This window comes from Streptopelia decaocto (assembly GCF_964273445.1).
Source record: "Streptopelia decaocto genome assembly, chromosome: 15".
Taxonomy (NCBI): domain Eukaryota; kingdom Metazoa; phylum Chordata; class Aves; order Columbiformes; family Columbidae; genus Streptopelia; species Streptopelia decaocto.
Window position 1 is genome coordinate 5,896,225 of NC_138670.1, and position 15,134 is coordinate 5,911,358.

General features: G+C 41.0%; 1 protein-coding gene across 1 annotated transcript; it reads left to right on the forward strand.

Moving 5' to 3' along the window:
* Positions 1 to 5,140: 5,140 nt before the first annotated feature.
* LOC309446599 (uncharacterized protein KIAA1671-like) lies at positions 5,141 to 13,353 on the forward strand (the record flags this gene model as incomplete). Its single annotated transcript, XM_082066466.1, has 5 exons — positions 5,141 to 6,546; positions 7,383 to 7,476; positions 9,284 to 12,481; positions 13,138 to 13,251; positions 13,348 to 13,353. The coding sequence occupies 5 exons, from the start codon at positions 5,141 to 5,143 to the stop codon at positions 13,351 to 13,353; spliced, it is 4,818 nt and encodes a 1,605-aa protein (XP_081922592.1).
* Between the last annotated feature and the right edge of the window lie 1,781 nt (positions 13,354 to 15,134).

A 15,134-nucleotide genomic window follows, 5' to 3' on the forward strand; every position in this document is an offset into this window, starting at 1 on the left:
TTTATAATTTGTTGCCCTTTTAGCTGCCTTACCTTTGTAAAGCGGGTATTAAAATATGAGGTGTAAAATGTTCATTCTAGTCCTGAGATAGCAGCACATAATCAAAAGGATTGTTGAGAATATTCCTGTTCTTTAGTGCATGTGCAGATCTCAGTGAAGCTCTGACAAGTGCTGATAGTTATGCAATTGTACTGGCAATAGCAATTAGAGATTTACAAGTGCTTGTAAATGCTGCTATTTATAGGATGCGCACTTTATTTAACGAAACACTAATCTTTCTCTGCAGCGGGAGAAAATGTCAGAGTGGAGTATTTCATCCGTGTGATGGGACTGGGCAATCATATCCAAAGGAACAGTACTTTGTCCTTGCAAAACAAAACAACAACAGAACTCAAACAAAACCACCGAACAATCAAAACCTAGAGGCTTCAAGTAGGCTCACACATGGGGAATGGATAAAGAATACTGTTAATTTTGTGGTGCTTTGGAATGTTAGTATTAAAGATGTCTGGGGCTTTGTAGGTGATATCTGTCTTGTGGGATCTGGGATATGTGTTATTAGTTCTCAACCTGCTAGTTTTGATTATTGAGAAGTAGAACAAGCACCTTGTTCTACTACTTACTGTGAATCTAGGAAAAGATCATTTAAATGCATTTTTTTAACCTGTTCTTACTTTGTGGATAAATTTGTTCACAGATATTTTTAAAGTTAGAGCCAGTATGACAGTATTGTTGTTAATCTTTCTCTTCAAGAGACCCTGAATGTCCTCTTAAATACAACTGGTGGATCCCATTTCAGTGCATGACGGTACTAATAACACGAATCGGGCTTAAATCCAAGAATAGAAAAAGCCTTTTTTCCTACTGAATCAGTTGCATGATCTACTTAGTTATAACAGCTTCAGAGAAGTTGTATTTTATTCTCTGTGTTATTTCGACCGTGCTATAGTAAGTTGTATGTTCTTGACGGTATTCACACACACGGTGAAGTTATTCTATTCTTCATACATGCACAGTGAGTGGATTAAATGGGATCTGCCCCGCTAATTCGCATCAGCAGCTCTCGGGGCACTGGGGGCAGCAGCACAGGATCATTGCTGGGGTGTCTGACGTGAATCGCCGTGAGCCCATGTCAATAGATGGTCAGTGAGGAGAAGGCGGGGGGTGGAATAAAACAGAAAAACATATATATTTTTTAAGACCAAAACATTTAACGTGCTGCGGAAGAGTTTTGTAGGAGGAATGAAGTAAATGATTGTGTTGTATGTGTGCAGCATGTATGGTCATTGCACTGATTTTCAGTAGCTCCTGTGGCTTGTTGCGCCGGTCAGACCTGCGGGACGTTACCAAAACTGGCTTTCCAGAACCTGCTCCTGTGTGGTGTTGGACAAATCTCTTCCTGTACTTACGAAGGGAATAATTTTCTTAAACTGGTAGCAGATTGGCTGGTCAAGTTGTGTCTAAAGAAGGAAAACCTTGTGTTTATTTGGTAGCTTTCTACTGGAGTGTTCTTAGTCTAAACAGGCGCGCTGTTGGAGCCACGTTCTCTGGTTGTTTTCCATTTTATAAACTGGATTTTGCGGTTTTAGTTTTGTTTGGGTTTTTTTAATAGCAGAGAGGTTTTATCTGCAGAATTTTTATGCTTCCCATCCTTCCAAAAGACAGATGGGCTTGTTTATCTGCCACGAGGTCCAGGGACAGATTATAGATTATTTTGCTTTGTGTTGTTGAAAACGTTCTTATTTATGAGCGAGGAAGTTGGCAATAATGACGTGATTCATGGTGGAATAGTTATCTGTGGCTGCTGCTCCCGTTGTCCTAAAAGGCTGAAGGGAATGAGCTGGGGTTGTGTGTGCGACTGGTGGGCGAGGGGAACCCTCCCTGGGACGGAGCTGCTTTGGGCAAAGCCCTTCCCGTGGGATTTTAGCAAAGAATAATGCTGTGAAGTGAATAATCCATTTTGACTTGCAATGAGCGATGTCAATAAGCTTCGTAAAGATGGATTGTTTAATTAAAAAGCCAAACACCACCTGCAGACATGGAGAACTGAAGGCTGGGTTGGAGCCTGTAGCGGTGACACCTTGGCCAAGTGTCCCCGAGCAAAGGCAGCTCAGCAAGGGAACAACTGATTGCGGGTGATGCTGAGAGACTTATTGAAACAGTCATAACACTAAACAGTAATAGCATCTACAATTCTCATGCAATTTAGCTTACAGTTGATTGTTTAAAAATCGCTTAAGATTTTGTACGTTGCCAGCTCGACTAGATAGTATTTTATTAGAGAAGCACATTTCTCTAAACCATTTTGAAATACTTCAAAACCGAGACACAATGTCTAATATATGTTATACATGGCATTGATGACATGGTTACTCTTTATCAGCCGTACAGCTTTCAGAAGTTCTAGGAGCTTTATCGTTTTCAAAATTGAGTGATTTTTTTTTTTTTTCCCAAATATTTTGTTCTCCTTTTTTGAATACTTGTCTGTTTTTGCCCAAATATCTGCTATAGGGTATCTGAGCAAGAGGACTTCGCTAGATCATGTAGAGAAAGTGGGATCCTGTAAAGCTGAAGTGTAGCGTAATAAAGCTAAGGAACAAATATCATCAGAATGGGTAAACTGTGGTTTAGGAATGTTGGCTGGAGAAACGAGCCGAACACTGTTAGCAAGGATTACGTCCCACATTGTATACTCACTGCCTTGCGTTCCGTTGAGGATCAAGTTTTATTCCATTTAAGAAGCTCTGTGCCCCCTTCTTTTCCAAAGAACTACAGAGTGATACGAGCAATCATGTTCTGCGAGACAGATGCTGTTTTTACAGCTGAACTTCTTGCTTTTTGGGATTTCCTGTTAGCGTTGCCCTCATTTCAGCAAGTGTTGCTGTTCTACAGGATAACCGCTCTTCACAGAACCTTTGCATCCTTGGAATGTGAGAGCATTTTAATCGGATTTTGCTGGTGTTTGTTAGAATGAGTGGGTGAGGGAGGAAGATTTCATTAAGATCTGTGAGATTGTGGCAGGGACAGATTGATTCTGATAAGCTGATTGGGTTAGTGACTATTTTGGAAAGGAGAGGTCGTGGACTCGACAGGGACCAGCGTAGCGTGTAAGTGCTTGGGACAGAATTTCAAGTGGATTGGAAGACGAAAGGGAGCGGGCAAGGTGAACAGAGTTCATTAGCCTGCCCGCCAGAGGCCACGGGCACCCGGGGGACAAAAATAAACCCCTGCAGTTCTCTGCAATTTACGGTGCCAATGTGTTGTATTGAAGGGAAGCCGAAGGTGAAAGAGTTTTTCCAGACTGCGGACAATATTCTGTTGTGTTTGGTGGGTTATTATTTAATATTCACATGTGTGTGGGATCCATATTCCACAGAGTATACAAACAGGCATATTTGTAGGGTAGATACACACCCAAATAGATCAGGAGAGCGGAGTCCAAAGGCTGCCCCTTAAGAGACTGCACAAAAGTAGACAGGAGTGTAACAACATGAAACAGACTGTGAATTACAATATGAATTTCCTAAAAATTAAGGATATGACAGCTTCTAAAAGAAATAAAATTAGCATCTAACCTTACGTAGCCACTTGCATATGCTGCAAAGTTTAAATATACTTTTTATTAGGAAAAATTCAGGTTACTTCTTGTTGCTGAAATTCTAATTACTGCTGGTTCTCCCTTATCTCTGGAGTAAGAATGTAATTAAAGCTGAAGCTAATCTTCTGCTTTTGTTGGTGAGAGATTGGAAAAACTGCTTTGTCACAGTAAAAGTCATATTTTGATTCGGAATCAGCCGTTTGAAGGTCAGCTTCTCAGGTGGCAATTCACAGAAAGGAGATTTACAATAGAAAGTAAATTACAGTAATTGAGATTACGGTAATACAGAGCTCTGTGTTTAACCAGTGATTGACAACACTTGAATCTGCCAACAGTTCTTACTGAAATGTGGTTTTAATTCTGGTCAGATTTGGTCTGTTGTGCAGAGCAAGTTATTTACCCCTCACCTTTCAGTGACACCTCTCAGGCCTTAGGTGGTAATTTCTTGTTGATTCTTTATTAAGTGTCTGAAGAATAAACGTTCTTTTGCTTTATACAGTGAAAACAGAAATACTTCAGAATGGAAGCCAGCTTTTTTCCTTTTCCTGCTCAGGATATTTGTCTCTTATGGGTTGATCAGGGTATGTGCTGTACTTGAACCTGAATTCTTGGTGGTTATTTGCAGGAGAGCACTGATCGGTGTTGCTGAAGTGATCGTTTTCCTCTGGTCTATATGTGATCGTGTCAACCAAGACCTTGTTTTCACTATGAGAAGAAAATCAGGTTGTATGGATTGGCTGCAGCAGAAAAGGCAGATTGCGGTAAGTGGTAGCAAAGCCTTTGGAGATTTGTAGGATATGCATTTATTTCCATTGTTTAACTGTAGGCCTTAGCTAATTGATAACAAATAACACGTTCTATCACACTAATCTCAATATTTTTGTTAGTTTAAAAGTACATAATGCAACTGGCCAGCTGTTTATGTTGTAAAAAGGAGTTGGTGTTTGTATGTCAACAGGGAGATGTTTGCTTCAAAAAATAAGTTAATTTGTTTAAGTATCTCAGCCCTTGGCTAATGGGAGCTCAGTGCTGTGCAGATGCTCTCGTAGGTTTTGTGGTGCGTTCTTTGGTTCTTAGGCCTAATCAATGAATAATGATGTTTCTTGCAGTTTTTTTTAGAGGAGAAGGAACAGTATGTCTTTCATTATGTGATACATTCTGTAAACAGCATCTCTGAAAGGCACCTTAATCTGGGTTTAGCTACCTTATGAATTTCAATTAGAATGATGTTATTTGATGTTCTTGCTGACTCTGCATGAATATTTGCATTTTCTTTCTTTTCCTGCAGATTCTTCTTCCTTGCTGGATTTTTTCGATTCCGTTGAATGTGTAATTCCAACTATGGCAACAAGAGTAGAAATAAATTCTACTTTGGCGTCTTTGACAACAGTACCTGACTTAAATGAAATCAGAAAAGAGGATAAACCGCAGCGTATGTATGTAAGTGTGCTTTCAGATGCAAGTAACAAGACAAAGGAGCCTCCAGCATCACTAAGTCTGGAAGAGAAGAACCAGTTTGGGAGCGCTCTGAGATCCGCCACGATGCCGTCGCTGGGATCAAGGCCAAGACTTTTCCCAAAGCCTTTTTCTAAAGAGAAATCTTCAGATACTTTTGCAAACGTAAAACCACCTATTCCAGCTTTCAGATCAAGCAGCCTTATTAGAAAGGCCACTGAGGAAACGTCATCCGTTAAGGTATCGAGTGGAAACGTTCCTCCGTTAGTAGATCAGAAAGCAATTGGAAATGAAAACAAGGCTGGCGGTGAAGTAGTCACAAACATGACTTTCTACACTGGTCCCAGTGCAAATACTGTCATTCTTTTTGAGACAGCGGGCACAGAGCAATCAAAGGTAAGCCTGGCCCAAGAAAAAAGGGCTGCTGATGAGTGCAGGGTGTTCAGTACTGTGCAAACAAAAGAGCTTCAGTGCAGCGCGAAGCTGGAGAAACCATCTCAGCCATCAGAGACATCCAGGAACCCTGAAGCGTCTCTTCACAGGCAGATATCGTTGTCCTCCAGCCTTAGACCAGTCTCTTGGAACTCCCTCAAAAGTGGGGAAAAAAAAGATGCTTATGAGGGTCATCCAGGGGAGAAAAACAATGGTGATGCAAATAAAATCAACAGTAAAGTTGATTTCTCTACTGATGTGCAGCAAAGGCCAAAACCTAGACCAGTATCTGCTGTTTTTCTGGAGTCATTACGAGATCAAAAGCATCGGACTGTGGAAGCTTCTGAGGAAAAATCTCCTACAGAGAAATCCTGGGTTAGAAAACCAAGACCTTTGTTCATGGACCTGACAGCCAAGTTTGAACATAAAGATCTTTCTCCTTGCAAGAACACTTGTTCATCTCATGAAAGCAAAGAGAACGTATCGATAGCTTCATTTACTGACGTGGGCTGTCATGATCAGTCTGAAATGGAGCCAAAAACTGAAGAAACTGAATTTAATAAAGGCAGTTCTTTTAAAACAAATCTGAAGTGCAGTAGTCAGGACACTGGCATCCTAAATAATGGAAAATATGTATGGGAAACGAAGCTTAAATCTAAAAGTGAACAAATCGAGACAAAATCAGAAATAACGATTAACTTGCACAGGTCCGAAAGAAGCCATGAAACCACTAGTGAAAGCAGAACTAATAAGGAGGGGAAAAGACCAGATCAAAAGGAAACGTGTATATTTCTAGGCTGTGAAAGCCCTGCGGCTTCCTCGGAAAAAGAGAACAATATCGTAAGAGGCAGTGTTAAAAAACACATTAGTTTGTTTACTTTGGAAAATGCTGGTACCTTAGTGGACACAGAGCTGCTCTCGTCAGCTGCTGAGAAGGAAAACAGATGCGGGAATATCCAGCAGAGAATCAAAGAACTGACAACAGAAAATACTGATGTCAAGCCAGGAAATCTACGCCGGTCACTTCAATCACGACCACTTTCTGCGGACTTAACAAAGATGTAGGTTGCAGAGACGTTCTATTTAATCCTCTTAACTTTGTCTCATTCAGTAAAACTTGTTCTTTTAGTACAGTGAGATAACTAAATGCTTTTGTTCTACTAGATGTAACTATTTTTTATGCTATTGTTCTTGAGTCTCTTTCCCACATTTTCCTACTCCACAAAAAAGAAAATGTAATGACATATACCCTGCCAACAGCTGAAAAACGATGCTGTTAATATTGTGACCTTTGCATGTTAGTGTAACTGTATATCCTCAAAATTTCATGTATTTTGAAATCTTGAGGTGAGCATTGTAGACTGCAAGCTTATATATTTGTGCAAAAGCAAAAGAGCGGTTACCATGTCTTTGACAGCGGTATAGAATATCAGGTTTTTGGCCAGACAGGAATCTCATTTCGCTGTCAAAGTCTAAATATTGGTGATGTCTGTACTGCCCGTCTGCCTAAGTGAGCAGTGTTGGTGGAGCAATAGGAGATCTGCTGATTTTTACATATCAAAACCACAAAAAAAAAAACAAACAACAAAACAGTAGAGAGAGATTTGGCCCAAGATCAAATTTATTCTCTCAGTACAAAGTTGGGTAGTTATTTATTCAAAATCGTAAAAACTGTTCTGTGACATGAGCTGCATCACTAACTGTATTTCAGGAAACAAGAAGCCTTTGGTCTAGATGCAATTAAACCACCAAATACAGTTAGTTACAGCATGAAATAGCAATGTTTCTCCTTTAAGAGATAGAATTGATGGGGTAATTTGTACCAGTTTGCTTTGGTAGGAAGTGTTACCCCCTAAGTAACTGGACTAAAAGAAGTAACAGAAATCTTTTGTCTTAGGTTTTCAAGTCTGACATCAAACAGTGAAGCAAAGCCTGAGAAATCTCCTGAAACTGGAAACGACCCTGTCAATGAGATGCAAGAAAATCCAAAAGTAAGCAAATCAGCTGCTGTGCTCTGCAGTGAGGTCTGCAGGTAGAAGGCAGAGAACGTCCTGCGTCCGGCCTGTCTGCCTCAATTAATGACTTTAAAATGGGTATTGAGAGTATTAAGAATGACAATGCTAATAGGTTTACTTGTGGAAGTCTATCTTTAGGACATGCTGGTGAAGTATGGGGGTATCATGTCTGCTGAGTTTTTAAAAGGTTAAATACACATCGTGCTGAACGCATGCAGTGTTATGGAGTGTGAAGTATTTAATGTACTATTTTAAAGGGACTTTAAATGCCTGAAAACCCATAGTGAATCAACTGTGGCTGTTGTGGTTTTGTGCCGGATTATCCTTTATTTTCTCTAAGTGTTGCATTGGTGCATTTCCTCATCCAAGTCACAACTCATTGAATACATGCTGTATGTTTCTTCTAAATAACGTTTAAACTTGGAAGTTTTGACACGAAGTTATTACCCAGAAAGTTCTGATTTGCCATAAAAGCTGTTAGATTGTCTCTGTTTCTAAGCAACACCTTGGTGTTGCAAAACATAACTTCTCTGCTGACACTTTTTAGTATTCAAGATTTAATGTAGTTTTAAGGGTATTTCTCGTGAGTTCTCATGGCTCTGCTTTTTTTCTGTCCAGGTTTAAGATCGAAATATATGATAAGGAAACTAACAGCTAAATACAAAGTTTCCGTAGTTTAATTTCATTTCAAAGAAGATAAATTTGTTTTAAAAATAAAATCTTTCATTAGTGGAAGTACTGTTTTCAGAATCTGACAGTAAAGTAGGATTTAAATTCCTTTGCTGTGCCTAGAAGAACAGAGATCAGATTTAAAAATCTTTGGTGTTAATTTTCTGACTTTCTGTGGCTTTTTAAAGAGAATCTGAAGTCAATTCCAAGTTTCAAATTTCAAAACTTGAAGATGAAACTCTTGTAGGTCTGTGGAGTGTTCTTTGATTCTGTTTATTTGCATGCTGTGCCTTTTCATCAAATGTTATGAAAAATAACAGCTTTCAGGATGCTCATTGTATTTCCTGCAAGTAGATAATAGTAAGGAATTCGCAGTAAATATTAATGCATGTTTTCTCTTTTTGCTTTAACATTCCTCTTAGCTGAGCAGCTCCAGCTGTGCTGTTTACTCAGATCTTTGAGTCCTTTGCAGTTACTGACCACGTAACAGTTCAGTTAGTGACCAGCTATGTTTGAAAAGGCACTTTTGACAACGTGCAGTACATTGGGTGTCTCCCAGGAGTCCTGATTTCCTCTGAAGGTGCCTCCATCCCTGTGCTGCTCTTTCCAAGCTCTGCTTTTGAACTTGAATTTCTGTAGGGCTTGCAAAATAAACGTTCACAAATGTTTCTGTGGTAGCTGGGGTCACAAACCTTCTGAAGCTTTGTACTATTTTTGCATGCGTTGCCTTCTCTGGAGTATAATGTGGCTATAAATTCACTGCATATTAAAATGTCTTGTGAAATCTGAGCTCAGGAGCTCACAGAATCGTGCATATCGTATGTATCAACACTTCATGCATATTTTCCTGCCTTTTATTAAGGGTAAAATTCAAGCTATGAAATAATTCTGTTTTAACCCAGATTCAGGAGCTGGCAGTACACATTTCCTTATATTACTGTCGTCTGGGGGGATTTGTGTTCAGGGAACAGGGGTGTGTTTAACTTGTGTGGGCTGCGTTGCACAGAGTAGGTACAGAGTAGGTACACAGAGCAGGTACAAGTAAGTTTTTAGATAAGCTTTGTTACACATCTTTTACATAAACTATCTTGACTGTTGGATTTTCTTCTTCCAGAGTAAGGACATGAAGCTTGCAGATGGCACAGACCTCACTGAAGCGCCCGCTACCGGGAACCCATGGAAACCCCGACAGGTTTTAAAAATAACCAATAAACCTGATCAGCTAGAGAGAAAAGGAAGCTTCCTTGGAGATGATCAGCGTTTTCCTCAGCAAAGTGAAAATACTGTCTCGTTCACAAGCAACTTGGAAAAAAAATTAAAACCGACCACGCTTTTGGAGAAGACCTACATTAAAACTGTCCGAGCCACCATGTTCGACCATAACGTTCAGAGACATAACGTTGCTGCTGATCGTCCTGGAACTGATGCTGCACTGAGAGCGAATAACGAGCTCGAGGCCAAGCGCGATGTGGTGACGCTGGGGCACAACAGACGGTCGTGGATGGGAGGAGTGGAGGACACCACTGGTATGAAAAAGGAGTATCAGAAACAACCAGATTTATCGAAACATACAGCAGATGCAGACAAAAGCGAAAAACCAGCTTGTTCAAGTGAAGACAAGAAAATTACTCCGGGAATTCTCTTAGAAAAATCTTTGGTTGAGAAGAGTGAAAAACCCACTCCTAAAAACACAGAAGACTCTCTAATGTACCAAAGAATAGAGCCGAGATATGAAATCTTTCAGACGTGTGGTGAAAGAGCTCTTAGTGAAGCCATTACGATGGCTCCTGAGAAAAAGGCCATGACACTCAGAACTAGAAAATCCTCTATGAGAGAGAGTAAAAACGATGAGGATGTTTTACACGCTGGTCAGTCACTGAGGACAAATAGTAAAACTCTCTACTTGAAAGAAGTTAATGTTATTTCAGAAGCTAGAGATGCAAAAGGTTTTGTGAGCAAGTCTGCATTGAGAGAACGTACTGATTTTTCCTCCAATGAATGCACTTTACCTGAGCAGAAAACAGATCCTAAGAAAACTGAAACTGATCCAGTATTAATAGCTGAGAAAATACCTTATTCTACAAACAGCAGTAAATATTTGGCAATGAATGAAACAGTAAACAAACTGCATTCTGAAATTAAGAATAAGAGCGAAGTCTCTTCCATGGATAGAACAGAGAGGTCTGATGTGATTAAAGGCTCTTCTGAGAAAAGGAGTTTTCGAGCAGGTGGGACAGACAGCCATGAATTCAGAACCAACTTTGATCATGAAGTTAGTTCAACAATTACAAATAAACATGGGGTCCAGTCATCTTCAGTGCTTTCAAGCAGGCAATTCTGTAAGTCTTCCAGTAGCCAACATCCTGATATGAAAGTACGAACCATGAAGGAGGAATCGAGGGCATTCGGTTTAAGGAAAAGTCTAGACTTAAGTCGTAAAGATCAAGACTTCAGCTTAGATAGTACAGCTCATGAAAACAGCGAAAAAGTCAGAATAATAGATCCGGAAGAAAAAGTCAGGAGGACCAGAAGTAGCGTTTCTGACTTGAAGATTTCGGAAAGGTGGCGGCGGAGGACGTTGCCCCAGGATTCTGTCAAGATGGAAGAAGTCGTCTGGCTCACTCCTGAGCACATCAAGAGGCTGAGTCGCACAGATTCATTGCAGTTGGATGAAGGTTCAAATAAAAAACGAAGCAAAAAAAGCGAAGAAGGGCTGGAAGGGAACGAAGCGAATCAAACTGGCCTTGGCAGTCCTGACGATTGCTTGAAAAATCCGAGTTCTGCCTTGGAGCCAAAGGCAACTTATTTTGCAGTGACTTATCAGATTCCTGGTAACAAGAAAGAGAAGAGTTCTGTTAGTGCTCCCAGCACAAGTGAAACTAATTCAATTTCTAGGTCAAGTGAGGGAGCAACAGTTAATCTGGACCCTGTTTTTCCTGGAAGGTCTAAACCTTTATTGCAGCAGCCAAATAAAAATACAACAAGTACAAACTGTAGAGAAGACTCCCGGGAAGTGCATGTTAACAGGGATTGGGTCAAAGAAGAAGGCAAAGATGATATTTTTTCCAAAACCACTGCAGTTGGTAATTGTCGTGTATCTAGAAAAGATAGCCAACAGTATCACGAAAGAGGTCTGGATCATTCTAAAGAGAAAATTATAGATGTTGACGCTTTCCTGTTAAAACAGGATCTGGAAAATACAGCTCCAGCTGATCTCAAAAGTAGCAGAAGAAAAGTCTCCTCTTACCATGAACCCAAATCCCCCCTGCGTTTCACACAGTCAGGTAAGGACAGTGAACTAGTGCCCCAGAAAAACTGTGAAAATAATTACGATTCCTCTGGAAGGAAGGCTGAGGATGGCTACAGATCCCAAATTCTCGATATTGATGCGCTTATGGCAGAATATAAAGAAGAATCGGTGAAGGCCAGTAACGTTCAAGATAAGTCGTCTGAAGATCACAGTTTATTTAGTAGGGAGAAAACAAAGAACAAAAGAAACGTGTCGGATAGGACGACTTCTTCCTATAGCTGGAAAGAGCGGAAGGGATCAGATGATGGTTCTGTTAATGACAAACCAGGTGGCAGTGTGGAAGAGTACCACAGGCCAGAGAAATTAATGCTGAATGAAAAGAGCAAAGAGAAACTGGAATCCTGTGGCACTGAAATCGATAAACAGAAGGCTAAAGACAGAAAGTTCAGCCCTCCCCATTGGGGAAATCCCAGTAGCTTCTTTTCGGATAAATTTGTAAATTCACCTGTGGATTTCTCTAGAAAGAAAACTTTTATCGTTGATGAAGATGAAGAAGTGAACTTAACTTCCAGGAGCCGGAGTTCAAAATTTGTGGTTGACAAGGTACAGCCTGTACATGCAGTTAGTACAGACCAAAAGCTGGAAGTGAATTTTGCTTCCAGATTGTCCATGAAGACAGATGATGGGCTGTTACAGAAGAAGCCAGTGACAAAAGAACCGTTCTTGGAGGTGTCTCTAGAAAGCGATTGGAGCAAAAATGTTGTGAGGAGCTTGGTAACGAGGAGCAAGGACCACGCAAGTAAGAACGACTCTTCCAGCGCGAAGAGTAAAACCGATTGGAAGAGCTCTACGTCCGTTTTAGGAAGCGCACCCCCGGATTTGAGACGATCCTATTCGGAGAAGATCCGCCAAGGAAAAGACAACGTCCCGCTGGTGCCGGAGGGCTGGGGGAGGAAGGAGCCGTCCCGGGGCCGGCAGAGCTTCCCGCTGCAGAGCGCGGACAGCGGCTGGAGACACAAGGTGTCCTCTCCCTCGGAATCCTTCTTCTATGAGGATAACAAGGTATTGCAAGTGGCATCTCAGTGTTTCCTGTAACTAAAATTCAAAGTGAGGAGGAGGTTTTGTTACGTGTTAGCTGGGACTTTGCCGCAAGGGAGCAGACACGTACTTTTCAATACGGTTCATTTCCTTTTGGGTTTCATTTTCTCGAGGAATTTGTATTGTACTAGATGACTAGATTTTTGTTTCAAGTGTATAAATATTTATTGATGTTTCCATAGAGAGCTTGAAAAAGCTTTAAAACGTGCATATTATTTTATTAACGCCATGAACCTAGGATGCAAAACTGTAAACTCTGCAATTTTGTAACTGTCTGGGAAGAAGTAGTTTGTGTTTATTTTATAAGTTGTCAACACTAATTTTTTTTTGGAGTTGTTTTCCTCAATTAAGCAAATTATTTTTTACTGGGTGAGTGGCCCTTATTTGCATGTGAGACTTCACTGCTGCTTTTGACTTTGAAATGCAAGTGATTCCCTTCACATAGTGATGGGTTAATGTCTTAATGCGTAGCCAGTTGTGTGTTGGTCGTTATAACTTTTTTTGCTTTCATTTTGCATTTTCAGCTTTGAACTTCCTCTCTTTTTTTCCAAAAAGGCATTTTATATACGTATATATGTGTATACATGTACGTGTAACAACATATAACTTTATTTTAACAGGTTTCTAGGAAAGAGTGGAGCAAGCAGAGTTCAGACAGAACAGACTTCTCCTCGGTTTCTGCTTCGAGAAGCCCCCACGGCTTTTATCAGGACAGGAGGGCAGAGAAGGGGCCGGTATGTTATTTCGGAGGAGGTTCTTGGGCTGGGGCAGAGATAAGGGAGGTGCCCCTGGCTTGCTCCACTCAGCGCTGTTTTCCTTTTTGCAAATAGCTGTGAAAGAAAGTGTGTGTTCCCGAGCAGGAGGAGCAGCTGTACTTTCTCTGCAGTGTAACTGGCAGAGAACGCTGCTCCCTGGGATCCCACCGTGCTGGTGTGTGCAGACACAAAGCATTAACCGTGCAGAGAATTTCTAACCTGGACTCTTAGGATGGGTCTAGGTCATTATGCTTTGCGTTCATTTCGCAGCTTAGATAATGAAAACAGGTTAGATCCCAGAAAATCTTTTCTGGAAGACTGTGCAACCATGTCATAGCCTGAAAAATGACAGATTCAATTTCCTTTCTGTAGGCAGCACACAGTGAAGAACAACAGCTGACTTTTCAGGTAGTCTGATTTGTCACTCATATGCTTACTTAGGGGGTAAATTCCCACTTAAATATGTTGGGTGAGATCCTTCTAAGTTGCAGAAGGATTTCCTGACTTTAGCCCACAAATAAAATTTATGTTGGGAGGTGGCAGCCTATATCCAGATGTTGTTCTGAATTATGAGGCAAAGATCTGGATCTTCCAAAAGTTACATGATAAATGAAATATCAAAATTTTCTGTTTTGAAAACCATACCAACAGCACAGAGCTCTACAATTTTAAGAGAGATGTTGCTGCTGCCAATTAAATCCTCCTGACTGGAAGGACTTGTTTTGAATGACTGTAATTGCCGTGCTTTTTTATATTTAGTTTTGTTTTTAACCTTGTGCACGGAAACAGATTCAATACACTGGAATAACGCTGTAGTCACTTCAGCACAGATATGTGTAATTCTGCACATCTTTGCAGTTTTTAAAAATCTGGATGTCCTGCATATCTTCAGAATTCTTCCGCTTGTACGGAAAGGGGGTGACTGAACCACAGGGACTGTCCCAAGGTCACATCTCCTCTGTTCTCCGAGTCTGCCAGCACACTCGTGTGGTGACCGAATGTATTGCCCTCTGCAGAGATCCTGCTTTCCTCACGACTCGAACTGCTATTTACAGCCCTTTAATAGGGAATAGAAAAGGTACAAAAGGAAAACAACTGAATTCTTTCTTCTAGTAAAGAAAAAAACCCCAAACCTAGGAGGGTTTTGTAAACAAGTTTCCTAACAGGAGTTTTGGAAGCAGGCTGGTATGGTTCCAATTCTACTCTTAAAACTTTGTGGAAGGTGTCCTAGGGCTGATAGCCCCTTGTCTTTCCCATTCTTAGCGTGGACTTCAGATTGAATGTTCATTTTAGTGGGGATTTGGATTATTTACAGAACTGGCAATTATCATTCAATCCCTAACAGGTGTGATGTGCCATCAGGTTACAGTGCAAATGCATAAAGATGTCGTTGGCAAAGTGGGAGGTTGCTCAGAATAAACCTTTGACTTCATCTGGTGTGTCCTGGGATGGGGCCGGAAGGCTGTCAGCCCCGCTGAAAGGGAAAGCTCTCGTGTCCAGCATCCGTGGGGATTCAGCGGGATCCCAGTGCTTTCCTCCTCTGTGGGCTTTGCAAAGCCTCATCGTGGTGCCTCTGCTGTTCTCTAGAGCCACGGCAGCAAAACGCGCAGCCTGGCCCCGATGCGTATACATTGCGAGTGAGCAGGTGCAGAGAAATGATTTCTATAGGTGTTTGGGAGCTGTAAAACTCACCATATTTTCGTGCTTTCCAAAGCCCCGCGTGAATATTGCAGAAGATTAGGTAAAACTGAACCATCTCCTCTAGCACCAAGGTTAATACCTTTGTTTTCATTTGGAGAAAATACAGACTTGCTGTTGTCATGCTCATCATACGTTTCAATACTTCCCTCTGGTGGAGAGAT